Source organism: Theropithecus gelada, chromosome 3 (genome assembly GCF_003255815.1).
Source record: "Theropithecus gelada isolate Dixy chromosome 3, Tgel_1.0, whole genome shotgun sequence".
Lineage (NCBI taxonomy): Eukaryota > Metazoa > Chordata > Mammalia > Primates > Cercopithecidae > Theropithecus > Theropithecus gelada.
In genome coordinates, this window is record NC_037670.1 from 104,985,754 (window position 1) to 105,008,935 (window position 23,182).

At 38.4% G+C, this 23,182-nt stretch overlaps 1 protein-coding gene across 1 annotated transcript in view; it reads right to left on the minus strand.

The window, feature by feature from the left end:
* Window positions 1-12,588: 12,588 nt before the first annotated feature.
* GLCCI1 (glucocorticoid induced 1) overlaps window positions 12,589-23,182 on the minus strand; it is a 131,094-nt gene continuing 120,500 nt past the window's right edge. The window contains exons 8-9 of the mRNA XM_025378612.1: window positions 16,652-16,772; window positions 12,589-15,461 (exon numbers count right to left, since the gene is read on the minus strand). Of these exons, the coding sequence (XP_025234397.1) occupies window positions 15,116-15,461; window positions 16,652-16,772 (467 nt within the window). The 3' untranslated portion in view covers window positions 12,589-15,115. The remainder of the gene's footprint in view (window positions 15,462-16,651; window positions 16,773-23,182) is intronic.

A 23,182-nucleotide genomic window follows, 5' to 3' on the forward strand; every position in this document is an offset into this window, starting at 1 on the left:
TTTTTATTGTGTCTATTTGATTCTATTCTATTTGTGTCTTCTCTCTTTTCTTCTTTATTAGTCTGACTAGCAGTCTATCCATTTTGTTGACTTTTTTCAAAAAACCAGCTCCTGGATTCATTGACTTTTTTTTTTGGAAGGGTTTTTCATGTCTCTGTCTCCTCCAATTCTGCTCTGATCTTAGTTATTTCATGCATTCTGCTACCTTTTGGATTTGTTTGCTGTTGCTTCTTTTAATTTTGATGTTAGCGTGTCAGTTTTATATCTTTCCTGCTTTCTCTTGTGGGAATTTAGTGCTATAACTGTCCCTCTAAACACTGCTTTAAAACCTCCCAGAGATTCTGGTATGCTGTGTCTTCATTTTTATTAGTTTCAAAGAACATGTTATTTCTGCCTTCATTTCGTTATTTACCCAGAAGTCATTCAGGAGCAGGTTGTTCAGTTTTCATGGAATTGTGCAGTTTTCAGTGAGCTTCTTAATCCTGAGTTCTAATTTGATTACACTGGTGGTCTGAGAAACTGTTATGATTTCCGTTCTTTTGCATTTGTTAAAGAGTGTTTTACTTCCAATTATGTGGCCAATTTTAGAATAAGTGTGATGAGGTGCTGAGAAGAATGTATTATTTGTTGATTTGGGGAGGAGAGTTCTGTAGATGTCTATTAGGTCCACTCGATCCAGAGCTGAGTTCAAGTCCTGAAAATCCTTGTTAATTTTCTGGTTCATTGATCTGTCTTATATTGACAGTGGGGTGTCAAAATCTCCCAATATTATTGTGTGGGAGTCTAAGTCTCTTTGTAGGTCTCTAAGAACTTGCTTTATGAATCTTGGTGCTCCTGTATTGGGTGCATATATATTTAAAATAGTTAGCTTTTCTTGTTGCATTGATCCCTTTACTATTATGTAATGCTCTTCTTTGTCTCTTTTGATCTTTGTTCTTTTAAAAGCTGTTTTATCAGAGATCAGGATTGCAACTCCTATTTTTTTCTTCTTTCCATTTGCTTGGTGAATATTCCTCCATCCCTTTATTTTGAGTCTATGTGTGTCTTTGCATGTGAGATGCATCTCCTGAGTACAGCACACTGATGGGCCTTGACTCTATCCAGTTTACCAGTCTGTGTGTTTTAACTGGGGCATGTAGTCCATTTACATTTAAGGTTAATATTGCTATGTGTGAATTTGATCCTGTCATTATGACGCTAGCTGGTTGTTTTGTCCATTAGTTAATGCAGTTTCTTCATAGTGTCGATGTTCTTTACAATTTGGCATGTTTTTGCAGTGGCTGGTACTGGTTGTTCCTCTCCATGTTTAGTGCTCCCTTCAGGAGCTCTTGTAAGGCAGGCCTGGTGGTGACAAAATCCCTTCACATTTGTTTGTCTGTAAAGGAGTTTATTTCTTCTCCACTTGTTTAGCTTAGTTTGGCTGGATATAGAATTCTGGGTGAAAAATTCTTTTATTTGAGAATGTTGAATATTGGCCCCCACTCTCTTCTGGCTTGTAGAGTTTCTGCTGAGAGATCCGCTGTTAGTCTGATGGGCTTCCCTTTGTGGGTAACCCAGCCTTTCTCTCTGGCTGCCCTTAACATTTTTTCCTTCATTTCAACCTTGGTAAATCTGATGATTATGTGTCTTGGGGTTGCTCTTCTCGACGAGTATCTTTGTGGTGTTCTCTGTATTTCCTGAATTTGAATGTTGCCCTGTCTTGCAAGGTTAGGGAAGTTCTCCTGGATAGTATCCTGAAGAATGTTTTCCAACTTGGTTTCATTCTCCCTGTCACTTTCAGGTACACCGGTCAAATGTAAATTTGGTCTTTTCACATAGTCCCATATTTCTTGGAGGTTTTGCTCGTTCCTTTTTATTCTTTTTTCTCTAACCTTTTCTTCTCTCTTTATTTCATTAAGTTGATCTTCAATCACTTTTATCCTTTCTTCCACTTGATCAATTTGGCTATTGATACTTGTGTATGCTTCATGAAGTTCTCGTGCTGTGTTTTTCAGCTCCATCAGGTCATTTATGTTCTTCTTTACATCGGTTATTCTAGTTAGCAATTCGACTAACCTTTTTTCAAGGTTCTTAGCTTCCTTGCATTGGATTAGAATATGCTCGTTTAGCTTGGAGGAGTTTGTTATTAACCACCTTCTGAAGTCTACTTCTGTCAGTTCATCACACTCATTCTCTGTCCAGTTTTGTTCCCTTGTTGGCAGGGAGTTTTCAGTCTTTGGAGGAGGAGAGGCCTTCTGGTTTTTAGAATTTTTAGCCTTTTTGGACTGATTTTTCCCCATCTTTGTGGATTTATCTACCTTTGGTCTTTGATGTTGGTGACCTCTGGATGGGGTCTTTGAGTGGACGTGCTAGTCCTGTTTGTTTCTTTTCCTTCTAACAGTCAGGCCCCTCTGCTGCCAGTCTGCTGGAGTTTGCTGGAGGTTCACTCCCCACCCTGTTTGCCTGGGCATCACCAGTAGAGGCTGCAGAGCAGCAATGACTTCTGCCTGTTCTTTCCTCTTGAAGCTTCGACCCAGAGGGGCACCTGCCAGATGCCAGCCAGAGCTCTCCTGTATGAGGTGTCTCCCAGTCAGTATACACGGGGGTCAGGGACCCACTTGAGGAGGCAGTCTGACCCTCAGCAGAGCTCGAACGCTGTGAGGGGAGGTCTGCTGCTGTCTTCAGATACATCAGGCAGTGATGTTTAAGTCTGCTATAAGCCCCTGACTGGGGCTGCTGCCTTTTTCACAGAGATCTCCTGTCCAGAGAGGAGAAATCTGGCAGACTGGCCATAGCAGCCTCGCTGAGCTGCAGTGGGCTCTGCCCAGTTCAAACTTCCCAGCAGCTTTATTTACACTGTAACCTTAAAAACCACCTACTCAAGCCTTCAGCAATGGTGGACGCTCTTAGGTGCACCAAGCTCGAAAGTCCCAGGTGAATCTCAGATTGCCGCTGTGCTGGCAGCGAGAATTTCAAGCCAGTGGATCTTAGTTTCCTGGGTTCTGTGGGGGTGGGACCCACTGAGCCAGACCACTTGGCTCCCTGGCTTCAACACCCCTTTCTAGGGGAGTGAATGGTTCTGTCTCACTGGCATTCCTGGTGCCACTGGGGTATGGAAAGAAAAAAAAAGAGTCCAGGCGCAGTGGCTCATGCCTGTGATCCCAGCACTTTGAAAGGCCAAGGTGGGTGGATCACCTGAGATCAGGAGTTCGAGACCAGCCTGGACAACATGGCAAAACCCCATCTCTACTAAAAATACAAAAATTAGCCAGCTGTGGTAGTGGGCACCTGTAATCCCAGCTGAGGCAGGAGAATCGCTTGAACCCAGGAGGCAGAGGTTGCAGTGAGGTGAGATCGTGCTATTGTACTCCAGCCTTGGCGACAAGAGCAAGACTCCATCTAAAAAAAAAAAAAAAAAAGAGCTCCTGCAGCTAGTTCGGTATCTGCCCAATTGGCTGCCCAGTTTTGTGCTTGAAACCCAGGGCTCTAGTGGTGTGAGCACTGGAGGGGATCTCCTGGTTTGCAGGTTGTGAAGACCTTGGGACAAGCGCAGTATCTGTGCCAGAGTTCCTCAGGCTCAGACCCTCAAGGTTTCCCTTGGCTATGGGAGAAAATTCCCCGACCCCTTCTGCTTCCTAGGTGAGGCGACACCCCACCCTGCTTTGGCTCGCCTTCCGTGGGCTACACCCACTGTCCAACCAGTCCCAATGAGATGGACGGAGTACCTCAGTTGGAAATGCAGAAATCACCCACCTTCTGCATTGATCTTGCTGGGAGCTGCAGACCGGTGCTGTTCCTATTTGGCCATCTTGAATCCGCCCTCAACCAAAAAGACCTTAAGTCTTTTTACTTTCTTGAATATACACCTAGGAATGGAATTGCTTGGTCTATATTTAACCTTTTGCAGAAATGCCAGACTGTTTTCCAAAGCAACTACACCATTTTACACTTCCACCAGAAATGCACGAGGGCTCCAATTCTTCCACATCCTCACCAACACTTGTAATTATCTTTTTGATTATGGCCTTCCTAGGGGGTGTGAAGTGATATCTCATTGTGGTTTTAATTTGCATCTACCTAATGGAAGTAGCCATTTGCTATGGACTAAATTGTTTACCCCACCCACTCCCCACCAAATTCATATGTTGAAGCCATAACCCACCCCCCGCCGCCATGTGATTGTATTTGAAAATAGGGCCTTTGGAAGGTAATTAAGGTACAAGGAAGTCATAAAGTTGGAGTCCTGAAACAAAAGAATTAGTATCTGTGTGGGAGACACCAGAGAGCTTGCTGACTCTTTCCATTTTATTATTCTAATTAAGGAATGGATAATTATCTCCATTTTATAAATGAAGACTCCCATGCTCACAGAGCCACCCCTCACCCTTTTCTGATGCCAACGTCTGGACCATTTCTTCTTATGCCACACTGCCTCTGGGTTCCAGAATGTGGGAGGGACATATGTGTGGCCTGCCAGCTGACCAAAATCACAGATGGCACAGTGCTGAGACCTAGTTCAGTGAATAAGGGGCAGAAACTTGCCAAGAGGGAGAAATAAGTGAATGTCTGAATCCCCAAGTTGCTTTCTGTGCCTATGGCTTATGCCAGCTACAGATGCAAAGATTAATAACAGGGGCCCAAGGTCTTGTACACTGGTAATTCTCAACCAAAGTATCCAGTGCAGCCTGTTCAATGCTGGTATTCCCAATCTTCCTAATACAAATTCTTCCTAAAACAAATTCTAAGGTAACAACCTCTATGACCAAAGGATCAATGTCCATCTCACATGTACCTACTTTAGGCAATCTCTGTAAAACCAGACCAAACAACCTGCAATAAAAAGTGTGCTTAGACATATGAATTACAGTCAAGAACGATCTCTTGGCCATTTTCAGGCTTCTACAGTTTGCTTGGGGCAAGGAGTCCCTTTTAATTTTCTAGATGAGGCAGTTCAAGAAGCATAAATGAGAGGACAGATTTCTGGACTCCCTGGTGCCCACTTCACAAATCCATCTCAACTGAGTGGAAGGCTGTCAGTATGGGCCACACTCCAGAAAATGCTCTGTCCTCTGAACTAAAACTGCAGCCTTTCCCAAAGACTGCATTAGGTAACCCCATTCCAGGCTTACATAATTTAATCCTGCTTACCTTACAGTATGAGGATGTTGGGACCATTTTTTTTTCTGGGAAAGGAGATAAAGCTTGAAATTATGCCATGTTGGGATTCTCCCGCCGAGCCAAAGTTCTCTTTACCATGCCTTCTCTTAAGCCACTTTGATTTTAAGAGATGTCGCTCATTTACATTAAAACGAAATTGTTTTGCCGCCATTTCCTTTTTTTCCCTTCCCTACTTTTTCCCTCCTTTGATATTTAGAGATTAACATGCATTTTCTCTCAAATTACAAGGTTAACAGGTACTACTAGAGAATACTTAGAAAACCAGAAAAGCAAATGTTAAAAAATTATCTACCCAGGATAAGCACTTTTTTAATTTTTTTAATTATACTTTAAGTTCTAGGGTACATGTGCACAACGTGCAGGTTTGTTACATATGTATACATGTGCCATGTTGGTGTGCAGCACCCATTAACTCGTCATTTACATTAGGTATATCTCCTAATGCTATCCCTCCCCCCACCCCCTCCCCACAATAGGACCCAGTGTGTGATGTTCCCCATCCTGTGTCCAAGTGATCTCATTGTTCAGTTCCCACCTATGAGTGAGAACACGTGGTATTTGGTTTTCTGTTCTTGCGATAGTTTGCTGAGAATGATGGTTTCCAGCTGCATCCATGTCCCCACAAAGGACACGCACTCATCCTTTTTTATGGCTGCATAGTATTCTGTGGTGTATATGTGCCACATTTTCTTAATCCAGTCTGTCACTGATGGACATTTGGGTTGATTCCAAGTCTTTGCTATTGTGAATAGTGCCACAATAAACATACGTGTGCATGTGTCTTTATAGCAGCATGACTTATAATCCTTTGGGTATATCCCTGGTAATGGGATGGCTGGGTCAAATGGTATTTCTAGTTCTAGATCCTTGAGGAATCGCCAAACTGTTTTCCACAATGGTTGAACTAGTTTACAATCCCACCAACAGTGTAAAAGTGTTCCTATTTCTCCACATCCTCTGCAGCACCTGTTGTTTCCTAATTTTTTAATGATTGCCATTCTAACTGGTGTGAGATGGTGTCTCATTGTGGTTTTGATTTGCATTTCTCTGATGGTGAGCGATGATGAGCATTTTTTCATGTGTCTGTTGGCCGTATGAATGTCTTCTTTTGAGAAGTGTCTGTTCATATCCTTTGCCCACTTTTTAATGGGGTTGTTTGTTTTTTTTCTTGTAAATTTGATTGAGCTCTTTATAGGTTCTGGATATTGGCCCTTTGTCAGATGAGTAGATTGCAAAAATTTTCTCCCATTCTGTAGGTTGCCTGTTCGCTCTGATGGTAGTTTCTTTTGCTGTGCAGAAGCTCTTTAGTTTAATTAGATCCCATTTGTCAATTTTGACTTTTGTTGCCATTGCTTTTGGTGTTTTAGACATGAAGTCCTTGCCCATGCCTATGTCCTGAATGGTATTGCCTAGGTTTTCTTCTAGGGTTTTTATGGTTTTAGGTCTAACATTTAAGTCTCTAATCCATCTTGAATTCATTTTCGTATAAGGAGTAGGGAAAGGATCCAGTTTCAGCTTTCTACTTATGGCTAGCCAATTTTCCTAGCACCATTTATTAAATAGGGAATCCTTTCCCCATTTCTTTTGTTAGGTTTGTCAAAGATCAGATGGCTGTAGATGTGTAGTATTATTTCTGAGGGCTTGTTCTGTTCCATTGGTCTATATCTCTGTTTTGGTACCAGTACCATGCTGTTTTGGTTACTGTAGCCTTGTAGTATAGTTTGAAGTTAGGTAGCGTGATGCCTCCAGCTTTGTTCTTTTGGCTTAGGATTGCCTTGGCAATGTGGGATCTTTCTTGGTTCCATATGAACTTTAAAGCACTTTTTTCCAATTCTGTGAGGAAACTCATTGGTAGCTTAATGGGGATGGCATTGAATCTATAAATTACCTTGGGCAGTATGGCCATTTTCACAATATTGATTCTTCCTATCCATGCGCATGGTATGTTCTTCCATTTGTTTGTGTCCTCTTTTATTTCACTGAGCAGTGGTTTGTAGTTCTCCTTGAAGAGGTCCTTTACATCTCTTGTAAGTTGGATTCCTAGGTATTTTATTCTCTTTTGTGAATGGGAGTTCAGTCATGATTTGACTGTTTGTCTGTTACTGGTGTATAAGAATGCTTGTGATTTTTGCACATTGATTTTGTATCCTGAGACTTTGCTGAAGTTGCTTATCAGCTTAAGGAGATTTTGTGCTGAGACAGTGGGGTTTTCTAAATATACAATCATGTCATCTGCAAACAGGGACAATTTGACTTCTTCTTTTCCTAACTGAATACCCTTTATTTCTTTCTCTTGCCTGATTGCGCTAGTCAGAACTTCCAACACTATGTTGAATAGGAGTGGGGAGAAATCACCCGTCTTCTGTGTCACTCACGCTGGGAGCTGGAGGCTGGAGCTGTTCCTATTCGGCCATCTTGGGCACGTCCCCCATAATTCTTTTTTTTTTTTTTTTTTTTTTTTGAGACAGGATCTCACTCTGTTACCCAAGCTGGAGTGTAGCCTTAAACTCAGCTCAAGCGGTCCTCCTGCCTCAGCCTCCCAAGTAGCTAGGTCTCCTGGAGTGAGCTACTGCACCTGGCCCATAACCACTACTATTATTTTTGTTTATATTCATCCTTTTTTTTTTTTTTTTTTTTTTTTTTTTACCCACACATATATGTATTTTTACAAAACAAAGGGATCACACTGGTTTGTGACCTGTTGTTTTGCCACTTGGCATAAATGCTGCCCCACTTATTCAGAAAGGATGTGCCAGTGTATCCTTCTAATGGCAGATATGAGTGTATCTCCAGCCTCCTTTAGCACTACTATCCTTCCTTTTTTGTTCTTTGCCAATTTAAAAGCAATAAATTGTTGGTTTTTGTTTGTTTTTTTGAGATGGAGTCTCACTCTGTTGCTCAGGCTGGAGTGCAATGGCATAATCTTGGCTCACTGCAACCTCCGCCTCCCAGGTTCAAGCAGTTCTCCTGCCTAAGCCTCCCGAGTAGCTGGGACTACAGGCGTGAGCCACCACACCCAGCTAATTTTTGTATTTTTAGTAGAGACGGGGTTTCATCACGTTGGCCAGGCTGATCTCGAACTCCTGACCTCAAGTGATTTGCCTGCCTTGGTCTCCCAAAGTGTTGGGATTCCAGGCATGAGCCACTGTGCCCTGCCTAATTGTTTTAATTTGTATTGCTTCAGTTACATTATTTAATGTAATTTAATGTTAAAAATGTTACAGTGCTAAAGGAGGCTGGAGATACACTCTTATATCTGCCATTAGAAGGATACACTGGCACATCCTTTCCAAACATTTGTTCAACATTTTTAACATTAAATTACATTATTTAATGTTAACATTTTTAAACATTTATTTTCATGTTAATCACTTCCTTTGAATTTCACCTTTCTTTTACATTAGTCACATATAAAGCAGTCAGCTAAGTTATATGCACTTTCTGCTGCAAATTGGATGATAAATGGATGGGCAGAGGGTGGAACCAGCAGAGGGAACAGGGGTGTTTACAGTCCTGCAGAATGGTCATGTTGTTTCCTTATCTTTCACCAAACATTACAAAAAGAATACATGCTCATTTTAAGAAAAAAAATCAAATATTTCAAAAGGGTATATGAATATGATGAAAGCTCACCTCAACACTCTCCTTCCCTCACTTACGAGTTCCTATTCCCCAGTGTCACCATCTTCAGCCTTTTCCTCCTACATCCTTATTGTCTTCACAGGACTTGCTTCACTGGCCATGGATTTGGAGGAGCAATCAGGAGAAAGGGTTAGGGATCTGAAAAGGAATAGCTGCTTCATACAAAGCTCCCAGGGCTTGCTGCAGGGTGGTCATTGGGAAGGGAAGCAGAAGAGAGAAACCACACCAGGTGTTTGTCTGAAATCAAATGGGCAGGTGAACAGAGAGTCAGCTAAGATTACCCTGTCTGCCTCAATTACAGTCCACAAGAAAAATGGCAGGCCGTTTGTTGCAGCACATGAGCAGTATCCTTTGTTAAGTCCTGTCCCTTGAGTATAACCTGTTTCCTTTACAAAAAAGTGGAAAAGAAAGCCTAAGAAAAGTTTTGCTTTGCTTTTCCAGCATGAACCCTTCTCCTCACTTGGCAGGTCCTTGTGGAGCCCTATACCCACCTTTATCCATCTTGCTTCCAGACAGTGGTTTGAAATAACATCCATTGCCTGCAGAGTCATGCCCAATTCTGACTAAAGGAATGTCATCAATGTCATGCTTAAAGCAGATGCCAAGACTTGAGTAGAATTTGTGGTGTGTGAAAGGGGATCTACTCCTTGTTATCAGGAAATCTTTTGGAGGAAAAATGATCTAATTGTTCAAATTCTTAGTGTTAAGAAAATGGCTGTTATGAAGGAGAGACCGCATCACCAAACTGATCTAAAGCCTTTGGGAAAAAAAAAATTATTTTTACTCTTCTCTTTGAGAGATACATATGGAATGAGACAGGTCATTTTAGAACCAGTGGGTCACCAGCCTCCTATTAACTAAAAGACATGAGGTGGAGATAGTCCTCATTTTCTTGAGAAATTCTGCCTTTTATTCTTTTCAGCTTTAAAAACTCATCACCTATCCTGCTCCTTCTTGCATCATTTTCCACAAGAAATCCTTTTCTAACATGCAAACTGTTCAAAAAACAAAATTGTATGTGAGAAAACTTTGTCTTAGACCTAGTCCAAAAGGGCTTCATCAAGCAGTGTCCATTCCAAAAGAGCAAGCTTCATTTTCTGGACCCAGAGGAGGACAGACTTATACGGCAAGGCTCTAGGTGATGGTGGAAATAACGGGATATGTATGGGGGAAAGAGAGGGCTGTGGTATTAGTTCTCTAACCCCATGTAACAAATTACCCCAAAACTTATCACCTTAAAATAACAAAAAAATTCTTATTTGACACAGTTTCTGAGGGTCAAGTACCCAGGGGCAGTTTATCTGAGTGGTTTCTGGCTGAAGGTGTCTCATGAGGTTGTAGTCATCTCAAGGCTTGGCTGGAGCTGAAGGATCTGCTTCCTTGTGGTTTTTGGCAGGAGGTCAGGGGCCTCCATAACCTCACCATAGGGTCCCACCATAAACTTTCTCAGTATCCTCCCTACATAGCTTCTCCCAAAGTAAGTGATCCAACAGAACAAGTACCAAGACAAAGCCAGTCTTTTTATAACCTGTTTTTAGAAGTGACTTCCCATTACTTCTGCAGTATTCTGTTCATAAGAAGCAAATCTAGCCCACACTTGAGAGGAAAATTAAGCTCTACCTTTTGAAGGGAGGAGTATAAAATAATCTATGGACAAATTTTTAAAACAACTACATAGGCCAGGTGCGGTGGCTTATGCCTGTAATCCCAGCACTTCGGGAGGCCGAGGCAGGCAGATCAGGAGGTCAGGAGTTCAAGACCAGCCTGGCCAACATGGTGAAACCCTGTCTCTACTAAAAATACAAAAAATTAGCCCGGCATAGTGGCAGGCGTCTGTAATCCCAGCTACTTGGGAGGCTGAGGCAGGAGAATGGCGTGAACCCAGGAGGCGGAGGTTGCAGTGAGCCGAGACTGCACCACTGCACTCTAGCCTGGGCAACAGAGTGAGACTCTGACTAAAACAAAACAAAAAAACAAAGCAAAACAAAAAAACCCCAACTACATATATGATACAAGTTACCTACACCTAGTCTCCAGTCTGCTCTTTGGTGTACAGCAGAGGTCAGCAAAGAACCAGAAAGTAAATATTTGAGGCATCGTGGGCCAGACTCTGTTGCAACTACTGAACAGTGCTATTGTACTGCAAAATAGCTATAGGCAATCCGTAAATAAATGAGTGTGGCTTTGTTCAGCAACACTTTACACAAACAGGCAGCAGGCTGGATTTGGTCCAGGAGCAGTAGTTTGGCCCTGGAAGTCTAGCATACACAGTGACTTTGGTTCCTTGCTATTACAGTCTTGACAGAAATTCATCTAAGATGTCATGGCTCTCTGATCTCCCACCATCATATGTCAGTCACTGCACCTCAAAATTTAGTGGTGAGATAATAGGAAGGCAGAAAAACAAATCTGAGAGATTTAGGTGGAGAAAACCTCAGGACACAGACAGTCCTTATCTCTGGAAATAAGAATGTAAAGGAGAGCTGGCTTGGTCCAACAGGGGGTAAGACTGTGTATTCCACTGAATCACTAAGGTTGAGATAAGGAAAGAAGTCTGAGAGGAGATGTTCTCTAAACAATTGGAACTACAGCAGTGGGATTTTGAATCAACATGTGAATTAGGGGATCCATCTTAATAAGGCTCCTACAGCTCCAAAGAACCATGAGTTCACCAAGAGTGAGTGTACAGGAGGAAATCAAGACTTGTGCCTATCAGAGAACAGGGCAGACGTCAGAAGCTTCCCAGAGAGAGGTAGGGAATATAAAGGGGACGATGAAACTTCAGAGCTAGATGTGACCTTACACTGTGGGATGGGGGATGAGGGATGGGAGTAACCCCTCAGTTTGCAATATTCATAAATAAACTTAGCATAGGGTTACAACATGCAAGTTCTTAGGCCTAATATTCCATTCCTTGTTCCTGAGGTCTGATTTTGCAAATACTGTATTAACTTCTCAGGGCTGTTTATATTACTTATTATATGATTGAGTCAAGAAGACAGGGCTGGGAATTCCACTTTCCTTCACATGAATTCACTTGCAATGGAAATTTAAAATTGTATAAGGTAGATAATTTCCTGCCTAAATAACATATACATAGCTGATACATCCCACCATTTAAAAAGTTATGTTTTATTTTTCTCAGCCAAAACCACAGCTACTGGTCACTTTTAAGTTCAATTTAAAGATCAAATCTTATCTCTTTCAGATGTGCTTTGGAAGTGAATAACACTCTGCTGATAAATTATTTCTCAGAGTGGTTTGTTCTTGTTTTCACGCTACCATATGGCCTACCAGACCATATCCATGTCTGGATAACCGGGTATAATGTCAACACTCTTTTGTTTTGTAAAGCTTTTCTCCATCTTATTATGAATCTAAACAAAAAAGTAAAAAATTAATTTTATTACTGCAGCTTTGCTTGCAAGAAATAGGCAACTTCCTTTGAAATGATTTCATTGAATTTAAACTCATTTATATAAATTCTGAGGTATAAAGTGATGTGAGAACAATGTTTTCTCTATTTAAAGTGATCATACCTGGGAACAGTACAAAGACTTGGAACTTAAGACCTCTAGCTTCTCACCTTGTGATGGAGAGTGTGTAAGTTAAATGCCAAGAGGAAGTCAGGTTGTAGAAATCTGATCCAGTTAGACACCCCACACCTCCAGAGATGCAGGTCAGGAACTCAATGAGTATGGAAAACTGCCATTACCCCGAGCCAAATTTATCTCTGTCGGGTAATGAGCTAACAACCCCATTCTTTCCAAAAACATGTGTGAACTATTCCAGTTTTACTAATAACTTTATTTAAATAAGACACAAGAACTTCTATACTGAAAAAATACAAAACAAAAGCCACACATTTCCTTGTGTAAAGCCATATTGTATGGTAACTCAAATACTGTTCAGCGCAATGGCTAGAATTAAACAGTACAATTATATACAAAATTTAAACAATTCCTGACAAATTTCTACAGCTGGATGTAGGATACATTTGAGCTCAACAACTTCTGGGAAATTTACATGGCAAAGCGTAAGCTTTAACACATTTGGTTCAAAACTTTAATATATGCTAAGAACAAATGTACAACACAATTAATATTTAGTATCTCATGAGAAAATAAAAGCACATCACTATAAATATCGTACATCAGATTTAATCACCAAGAAAGCATATTCAGTCCCTTTTTCTGAAATTGATATTGATACTATTGCATTTTATTTGGACAAAAGCAGAGTGTAAGATCAACATATTATGTAATGCTAAACCAGATATCAGAAGTTAAATGGAGCTCATATTTATCTTACAGAACTAGTAATTTTCTCCCTTTAACCATAATCTACAAAATAGAGTATTTTCATCAAGGCCTGAGATTATTAGGGTTAAAGGTATCTGCTGCTGAAAAGATTGTTTTAAAAGGTTCCCCTGTGAAAATGACAAAAGTAAACTGAGTCCTTTTTTCCATGACAGTCTCCTACAATATAACACTGACTAATTTAAAGGAGCCAGAATGCACCTTCAGGAGAAAATATTACGGCAAACTTTGGTGGAAAGAAGAGAATTGAGATCATGACAAAATAATACACAGAATACACACGCACACACACAAACATATACATATATATATCATTTCTTAAAAAAAAAAATCAATGGTGTTGCTTTCTATAGACTCATCCTTCTTCAACCATCTTAGAAAATAAGCAAAGAAAAACCCAGAAATGAATGAAGGGAACTGAAACGTTCCTTTAACTGTAGGCACATTGTTCCCCTAATTCTTAAGAAAATTGTGCCATACACTTTAGGTGCAGATGAAACAACTCTAGGTTTTATTGAATTGAAAGTAGTGGAATACAAATACAAAAACTTCGCTTTTGGATATTCTTTGTACTGAAGAAAACAATGAAAGTTAGGCTTTCCCACTGACCAATCAGGAATGCCTAGGGCTCTCTTCATACTTTGTGGAGAACTTCCGTCAAAAGTTTGCAAGTTAAAGGCTATTTTCTTGAGTTTCTGCTCTACTTCACATGTCGCAAATTTCAAAACTATTCATGATTATGTATTATGAGAGGCCTAAATGAGATAGCTTCAAACTATTGCTCTTGTAAGTCACCAAAAAACCTGCTTATTTATGTTGCAACAATTCTGAGACCCAAGTATTCTATGTAAATGAAGATCATGCACCTAAACTGCTTGAGGAAAACAATAACCAAAAGTATGTCACTTTTTCACCTGCAAAATAATTTCCAAGGGAGAAACTAAACATAAATATGTCTTTAGATAAAATGGTAACAGTTATGACCCTGATGGCTAACATAAACAAAAAAAAAATCTCAACCATTCAGTCAAACACTTCACTTATTTTGAAATTAACTCTAGACATTCCTGTCTTTAAATTTCATCACAATGCGGAATGTTTATGTACAGTCTAGTACTGAACATTTTATTTGCAACATTGTAACAGTCCTTTACTGAGCAACACCTGAACTTTTAAAAAAGCCACATGTACACACGTTGAAACAGTGAATGCAACAGTTGTTTTACTTGTAACCACATGACATAAGTGATGTCAAACACCACAGATTTTGCTGGTTCTCCTCATGTTCACCCATGTCCAGGATTATCATTCTCCTAGGATTGAATGCACTTCTTATTCTAAGAATGTGGAATGTAATGAGGAAAGGGAAATGCATAAAATAAGGAAAGGCAAAAGAGTGATGTTCCCTCTTTAGCTTTTTAGCTGTGAAATATTTAATATCCCAATATGATATACATTCCAAGTTACCTGAGTTTAGACTTCAACTGAAGTACCTGAAGCTAGGCCATAGGGTGGGCACTGTGCAACTGTTGTGGCCATTTTTTTTTTTTGCATTGTATGTATTACAGAAGTTAGAAACAAACACCTGGATCAATTGTAAACATAATCCTGAAGTACAGTATTTTCCATAGGACAAAACACAGCAAGACATTTTCTATTTAGACAGGCAACTTTTTGATACAGAGCTTATTTATACTGAAGAATCTGGAACAAAACACAGGACACAGTACTAATCTGTCAAACATACTATGAAATGCATAGTCTCCACTTAAAATGCTGAATGACACACACATTTTGCAAGCATTACTGCTTTCCACAAAAACTGCTGAATAGGAGTTCCGTCCCTGCCAAGATCAGTGTTTAAGAGATACTTTATGATGCTGATAAGTATTGGTGGTGGTGGTGGTGTTCAGAAAGTTTGTCACTCCATGCAGATAGATGTCTGAAATCTTGTTCCTAATCCATGGAACATAGGGTGGAGGCCAGCTCCCCCTTTTTTAGATGATCACATAGTTCTGAGCAGAGATGTGGTCCTCACCCTGCAGTTCCTGCAGAAGCTGCTGCTGCTGGGATGGCTGCTGGGCAGAGGCCTCCATGGAGCCCGCTGTGCTGGTGTCATCGGAAAGAGACGTAAATGAAACCCGGGATGAGAGCTGCTCAACGGTCAGAGCTGCCAAAGCTGAGCTCTGGCCAGAGTTAGGAGAGTTCTTGAGCATAAGGTCAGAAGCAGGTAAGAGGGGGCCTAGAAGTTTTACAGGACAGAAAGCTGATCCGGTTGGGATGAAATTAACCTTGTTTTTGTCAGGACATGAAAAGAGAGGGGCCGAGATAGGCTGACGAGACCTAAAACCATAAAACAAAATTAGATTTATAATCACGAACACAGAACAAGTTAAGCATTTTCTGAATTAACTGGAGTTCTCTAAAACAGCTAAAATGTAAATGGCAGGAGATGGGTTAAGTGTATACAGAGGGATAAACATCTTCCATAGCACAAGTCAGTTGGCAGACTATTCATGCACACAGCATGGAAGTGGTATTTGAGACAAAAGGATTTTCAAAAGAACCAGGAAGACAAATAGAGATCATTAGTTTGCTTTTAATCATTTAGGAAGGTAGAAAAAGTCTGCTATATTATAACTGAAGATTATGTAAAGTTAGAATGACCTTTTCTGTTAAGAAAAAGTACACCGGAGGCAGGGGGCATTAGTCCATCATGTATTTAGTTTTAAACACTTCCTCCTTTTTTCTTTCTAGATAGACCTCCACTAGCACAGATGGGGGGTGGAGTGGGGAGGGGAGAGTTTCAGTGGTCTCTCAAAAAGCCAGTCAGTTCAACAGAGGTTGGGTCCACAAGCCCTTCCTCTCCTCCTGTTCCCAGGAGCTAAGCCATCAGCTCCTGCAAGATGGGTCCTTCCAGATTGCAAGAGCACTGCACCCTCCACTAGGCACCTGCACTGGAACAAAGGCATGAGTGCATCCAAGAACCACACAGTCTTCTGAGCTACTCTGCCCAGTGTTTATAGCATGAACCTCTTTTTCTAATTTCATTTCTAACTTACACATATTAAAATTTCATTAAGAAAACCCCTTGTGAACAGAAAGTCTGAATAAGCAAGCTAGATGCGGCTATAGGGCAGCTATAGGGAAGGAGACTAATCTCCTTCCGGCTTGTGGAGTACACTGTCTTTAAGCTAGTCACACATAGATATTAACTTTGCTCCTAAAGTCTCTTTGTTAGCCATCTAAATTAAGAGTTCTCGAAATGACAATTCTTAATGATTAAAAATAGATCTTTCAGGTAGTAAGAATAAGTGTCCAAGTTTCTTTGTATTGGCTTATACATTTCCAACATACAGACTCCAATTCTCCTTCAGTAAGATCTCTCTTGCCTATTCAATTCTCTTTACATAATTTGCTTTTGAAACACATTATCAGCTGGATAGAGTAGTTGATTCATATGTAATCAACTGGTCTCAGTAAAAAGCTTTACAGCTTTGCAGATCCCAGCTGACAGAAAAGACATTACTTACGCCATTTCCTCAAAGACCTTCACTCGCTCACATCCCTCTGGGGGCTCCCGTTTGAACATGTAGCTGTTGTTTGGTTTGGGAGATGAAGCATACTTGGGTAACGGTGAGCTACTCCCACTGTCTGTAAATTTAAAGCAGTTATATTAACTAGTGATTGAAAGCTCTTTTAAATTAAATTTGATTTCCAAACAAACAGCCTTTTGCACAATTTATCCACTACTGCCCCTATGCTTTGACCACAGTCTCCTTTATTGCAAAGCTATTTCTTATACCCTGTGTAGTACATTTCTTCTAAATAAAAACTTCAATGCAACAGTAATCTGCCATACCACAGAACATAAAAAGAAGGACATTTTGGTCCAGAAAACTGCACTTTGAATACAACAGAGCTGTAATCCTGAAAACAAATATGTTATTTATTATGTATTTCAAGAATGCAACTGACGGGGCAATGTGCTTAAGTCATACAGAAGAATAAAACAGATTATAATGATACAGGGTTCTCTACATGCCTTCTCACTGCCCAACCAATTTAACAGAAATGAGTAATATTCATTACAAAAGTTCTTAGCAGAAAAGTTATTTTTGCTAAATATCATGAATAACACGTACGCAGGGGAAAAAACAAGCTTTATAAAATGTCTCTTTTACCTACCCAGCATAAAAAACATAATTTGCTCAGAATTTTACCTTTAAAATGTTTATAATAAAAGGGCTTTTTCAGCAGAATTTATATTTTTGCTACTAGAAGACATGAGAAATCTCCAAACATCTCTACCTAACACGTTTTCCTCATATTTTTGGCCAAAAAGAAAATGGTCTATTCATGAAAAGCCATAAAACCCATAAGCAATTTCTCCCTTTCCTACCTGGCAAGAGATTTTGGAAATTCAAATCCACTAAAATGTGTCATTATTTTTGTAAGATGCCAAGCTGTAAAGTCAGTAACATATTTGTATACAATAGTCCTATTTAAACAAATTCTGACTTAATGCAAACCAATCCCCACTGCTAAAATACTAACCACATGATCTATTGAAATGTATTATTTTCATCTATTTGAAAGACAGCACCAGTATCATAATTATGTTCGTCACAATTTTGGTAAGTTGCTTTAGTGTAGAATACAGGACACAGTCCAATATTCAGAAACTGAGTAATAAGAATGTTTTGTCATCATTAATGAAGTTATAATACACACTTAGGAAGAAGGCCCTTGATGCACACTAATACTTGTTAGTCTTGTGAATGCAGATTTATGCTTATATTTCTGGCTGGGAAACCACTGTCTGCAAAATAATAAGGTTACACTATTGGGAAGCTAGAAAACCACACAGTTTCTCTATCATTATTATGCATGATCCTACAGAGTAGGCACCAAACAGCCTCTTGGAAAAAATTAAGTCTCAAGAATGAAATTTGGTTTCTTCATATACTTCATATATTCAGATTTGAGAATTTTCTTAAGTTTAATATTTATCCTATATCTTGCATGAACAAATGGGAGGGAGGAGGAGGAGGAGGAATAGGATTCTCTCTCTTAGCATGGTACAAAGCATAACTAGCCTGATTGGAGGTCTGAATTTGCTGCTCTATTTAAGCTAGGCTAGACAAGACTGGTCCATGATTAAAAAATAAAAATAAAAAATACCTCAAATTTGGTGTAATATAAAAAAATATGGCTTGACCTTACCTTACTATGCAAACATCAACAAACCAGGCAAAGGAAATATATGAGATCAAAAATACAAGTTAAGTAGGATAGATACCCCATTCTTCACGATGTGTGTATTTCACACTACATACGTGTATCAAAACATCTCATGTACCCCATAAATATATACGCCTACTATGTATCCACAGAAATTTAAAAAATAAAATTAAAAAAATACAAGTAGATATGGCATGAGATGCCTCCATGGAGATTACCGCTGGACATAACTTAGCCTACAGGGCACAAGCAGCATCAGCCTCAAACCATGGGCTTGATGCCATCAGCAGTCATGTCAGCAGTTAAGGATCCACCCGTTATCACGTAAGGAAAGTCATCTTGGCCACAGTTAGTCTTCTGTGTTCTTTTTCTTACTACATCATCAGGCCTATCACTTTCTTTCTCTCACTATTTTACTGATGGTTTCAAAGGACTTTCTCATAACTGAAGGCTAGATGTGAGTTGGATAATCTATCTGCAAAACTGATTATCTTCCTGTTAATCTAGAATGAAGTAATTTTCTTTTTAAAATATTTCTAATTTCAGAGGCTGTAAGTGAATTTTTTAACAGAGTTTTACCCTCTTAAACATATTCTGCTTTTTATATACTGCTATCCTAGACAGACAGTACTCAGTGTTATTATATCTTTCTGCCTTTTCAATAAAAATTGTTTTTTTAAATTATGTATTTAATATTAGGTGGTCTGGAAAGGCAAAGCTTGAAAGAAAAAAATTTTGAGACTATAAACAAATATTTGCTAAATCTGGAGTTTTTCCTTCAGGTTAAGAACGCAATTGGAGAGACTGTAAAGAGGGGTCAGGGAATGCAGACATCTAGTCTGGGGCTTTAGCTCTTGTTGTATAGTTCTATGTTACCTGGAATACAATCACCTCTCCGGATTTCTATATAATTAAAGGAACTGCCATTCATGAACTCTAAAATTCTGTGATTTTTCTTTAATAGTTCTAACATACAAAGATGACATATTTTACATATATATTTTTTCTTGCCTTACAAAGTGGCATGCTTTAAAAATAACCCATATGACCAACCTATGCTACTCATTCCAGACTTGAATGTATAAAATATTACTATTCATTTAAACCTCTGTGTTGAATTTAATAGCCACATTTCAATAACAGAACATTATAAGTATAAATATGCCTGCTCAGGAGATTCAAGATGAGAAGTCTCATGGTAATCTTAATTCGGTCTCTTTTGTTTACCAGTAATGGTAAGTTTTCTCATTCTGGTATCTCAGAGAATAATATAGGATCATAACTAGAAATACAATTGAGATTAGGTTAAATGTTACTTTATTACTTTTAACATCATAGCCAATGTCAATAAAATTAAATGCAGTGAATATATTTACATATTTCTATATTCACGTCTCATTTTTATATATAACAATCACTCAACTCTGAAAATCAAGAATATGGAAAAATGTGATTGCTGTTTTATAACAGATCATACATATGCATTTGCACCACATTTACCATTAAAATACAAGTAGCTTATCAAATACTTTTAAACATTCAATGATAATGAATTAAAGCTTAGAAAAATTAGAGAAGTTATTAAAGTTTGGAATTTCATATAGAAACAATATTCATTAAACTACATGTACTTGTATAGCTTGAGTTTTCTGAATTTCTTCTGACTTATTATATCTGGTATATTGTGGGGCCCACAATTCTTGTACACAAAATTATACATTTGGTCATACCACTGCACTTCAGCCTGGGTGACAGTGAGACCCCATCTCAAAAAAATATATATCACATATATAAAGGTTGATTCATTTATGCAGGTAGTATGTAAAATCTCTGCCATGGTTCTATTCTAGCCCTAAGTCCATAGATGTGCATTATCTCTATCACACTACTTTATCAAATTAAGTAAAATAAATTCTAAAACAAGCAATAATAGAATAGTGGTTCTAACCAGAGTTTCTTTCACATTAGACTTACCAGTTGTTTTAAAAAGATCAATGTCTAGATCTCATTCCTGAAAGATTCTGATTTAATTAGTCTGGGGAGGAGCCAAGCATTGCCTTGGGGTGGGGAGGTGGGGGTAAAGCTCCCAAGTGCACCTGAAGCACAGCCATATCTGAGAACTAATCACGAAATGGTTAAGAACATTAGTTTGGAGTGAGGCCACCTGACTTCTTCCTAGGCCTAGGTGCATGGCATAGGGTAAGTCTGATCCCTCTGTTTTTTGATCTATAAAATAGATAATACCACTGACATGACAGCTGTGAAAATTAGGATAAGGGCTGGGTGAGGTGGCTCACGCCTGTCACCTCAACATTTTAGGGAGGCTGAGGCGGGAGGATCACTTGAGGCCAGGAGTTTGAGACCACCTGGTCAACATGGTGAAACCCTCTCTACAAAAAAAAAAAAAAAAAAAAAAAGAACCCAAAACCAAAAGACAAAAAAGGATTAGGATAGTGCCTGAAACACAGTAAGCTCTGAATATTATTATTATAATAGTAAAAAGTAACACATCATTTCTAATCTGAAAATTTAAAATGAACCATTCGAAAATCAAGTGCCTATTCTGCTCCCTCTTGACAGAGGAGAGTAAAGGAAATGTTTTTAATAGATTTGTGTACTCTACTCAGGTACAAACAGATAAAATTTTGTTTCTGAGAGAGAAGCAGAATAATATCTGGAGTACTAGGTTGTCCAGGTTTATAACTGCCTGGCATGAACTCTGCCAGTTCAAGATGGCATACTTTAGTGTAAAGAGATCTGTCATTCTGAAATTAAAATCAATGCTTAAAGCATGCAGATTCTATAGACTACTATGCAAAGAAAATACTTTTATAGTATATGCAGCAATAATCAGTAGAATGTAATTCTTATTCTATCTTTCCCAGGTAATTAACTGACTAGGAAAGTGAGTACACTTTACTCAATGACATACTAAAGCATAAAATTAGCCAAGAGTTAAATTAGAAATATGATTGACTAAATAGTACTTAAACAAAATTACTACTCTAGTGTTAAAATACACTTATTCTGCTTCAGGAAATGAAATTATCAACTATAATGGGATTTGAAGGCCTAAAGAAATCAGGAGAAACACACAATTGTATATCATTTCTTGGCAATAAACTTTAACAATCAGGTTGTATTACCAATTGTATTAAAAAGCCTGTATTTTCAGTTAACTCCAAGATCAACTTGGAAACTTACAAGTAAGGAGAACAGGCTTTTACAAACAGCCTCTAAGGTTTTTCTAAAATTCCAAGTTAACACCTTGTGAGAATGCTAAAGAATTGTAATGAACAAAGACATCAGTTATACATAAGATCTCCTTTATATCAGCATTCAGCAAAGAGTAAAGGGGAAAAATGACATGAGAACCTTTTGTTTCTTACACTTAGAAACTTCGTTTCAAATCAGATTGATTTTTTAATAACTGGGACTCAACTTACATTCCAAGGCCCATTAATTAAATATTTATTATATGTAGGAGGTATTTTATATTTTGTAATCACTTGTCATTCCATAAGTATTAATTAAATTGATACTAACTTACAAACTAAGCCAAAAAATTACTCTTTAGTTTTTGTGTACTCAAAGTAAGTACAGTGCTTCCTTCCACAACATAATCTTGATATGCAGAACAACAGTGCTAACTATTATTGTTGATAGGCTAACTACTCACTCTAAATCTGATATGACAATTAAAAATGAAAACAAGTCACTTTTAATCTGATATGACAGTTAAAACTAAAAATGGTCCTCAAACCAATTTATAGACTAAAATAATGATTCTTATAAATCTTATTGGTAAAACTAAACAAATTGGATTACACAAAATATTTTGTATCTTGTACAAAGGTAGGTATCTCAAGAAAATCACTATAATACAATCTTAATTTTTATACTGTCAAGTTTATTAAATGGCAAAATTTCCAGGAACATCAATTGTTTAAAAAAAAAAAAAAACTGAAATCACATTGTTCATGTTAATATCCTACAACTGTGGTCTCCCAATAAGAGAGGCATGAAACAATCTGCTGATGTGTAGGGAAAAAAAATCAGTGCAATATACATATTTACCTTTTATCTTTAAAAACAAGTAAACTTTACTAACATTTAGGGAAAAAAGAACATTGGAACTTCTAATAAAATTTTCACTACAATTTTAAATGTTCACTTAAATATTTACTGAGCATTTACTATGTTCAAAAGAGTAGGCAAAGCAAAATGCTATCAATGTTATCAGTGCAATATTAGATAAAATTTAGTATTTCCTCTTTTTAAAAAAAATCTTGCTAAAAGGAAATGATCTTATAATGTCTTTAGGCAGAAACCAACATGGAATCTTAAACATCATTATAGTCACCTTAAAGTCTATTCCATCTCCAATATTTACTACCTTATGGTAATCATTTCCACATCTCCCATGCTGGAACTTCATAAGAACTTTGCTGTTATCCTGATTTCCTCCTCCTCCCTCACCTCATACAGCTAATCAGCCACCAAATGCTGTTGACTTTTCTTCAGCCCCTTTCCTCCAGTTCCTCTGACCTTGCTATGCCTCCTCATCTTTGCCCTATACCTGTGGTCTCCCAATTAAGAAGCATGAAACAATCTGCTGACATGTAGGAAAAAATATCAGCAATTAAATATATTTATTTTTACATTTATACATACTTTTTATCTTTTAAAACAAGTAAACTTTAACAGTTTGTAGAATGAATTATATACATATGTCACCTAGAAATATATAAACTTTATTAGGGGTACAGATTCAAAATTGCTAACAAGGGTATGGAATAAATAAAGTTTGAAAATCACAA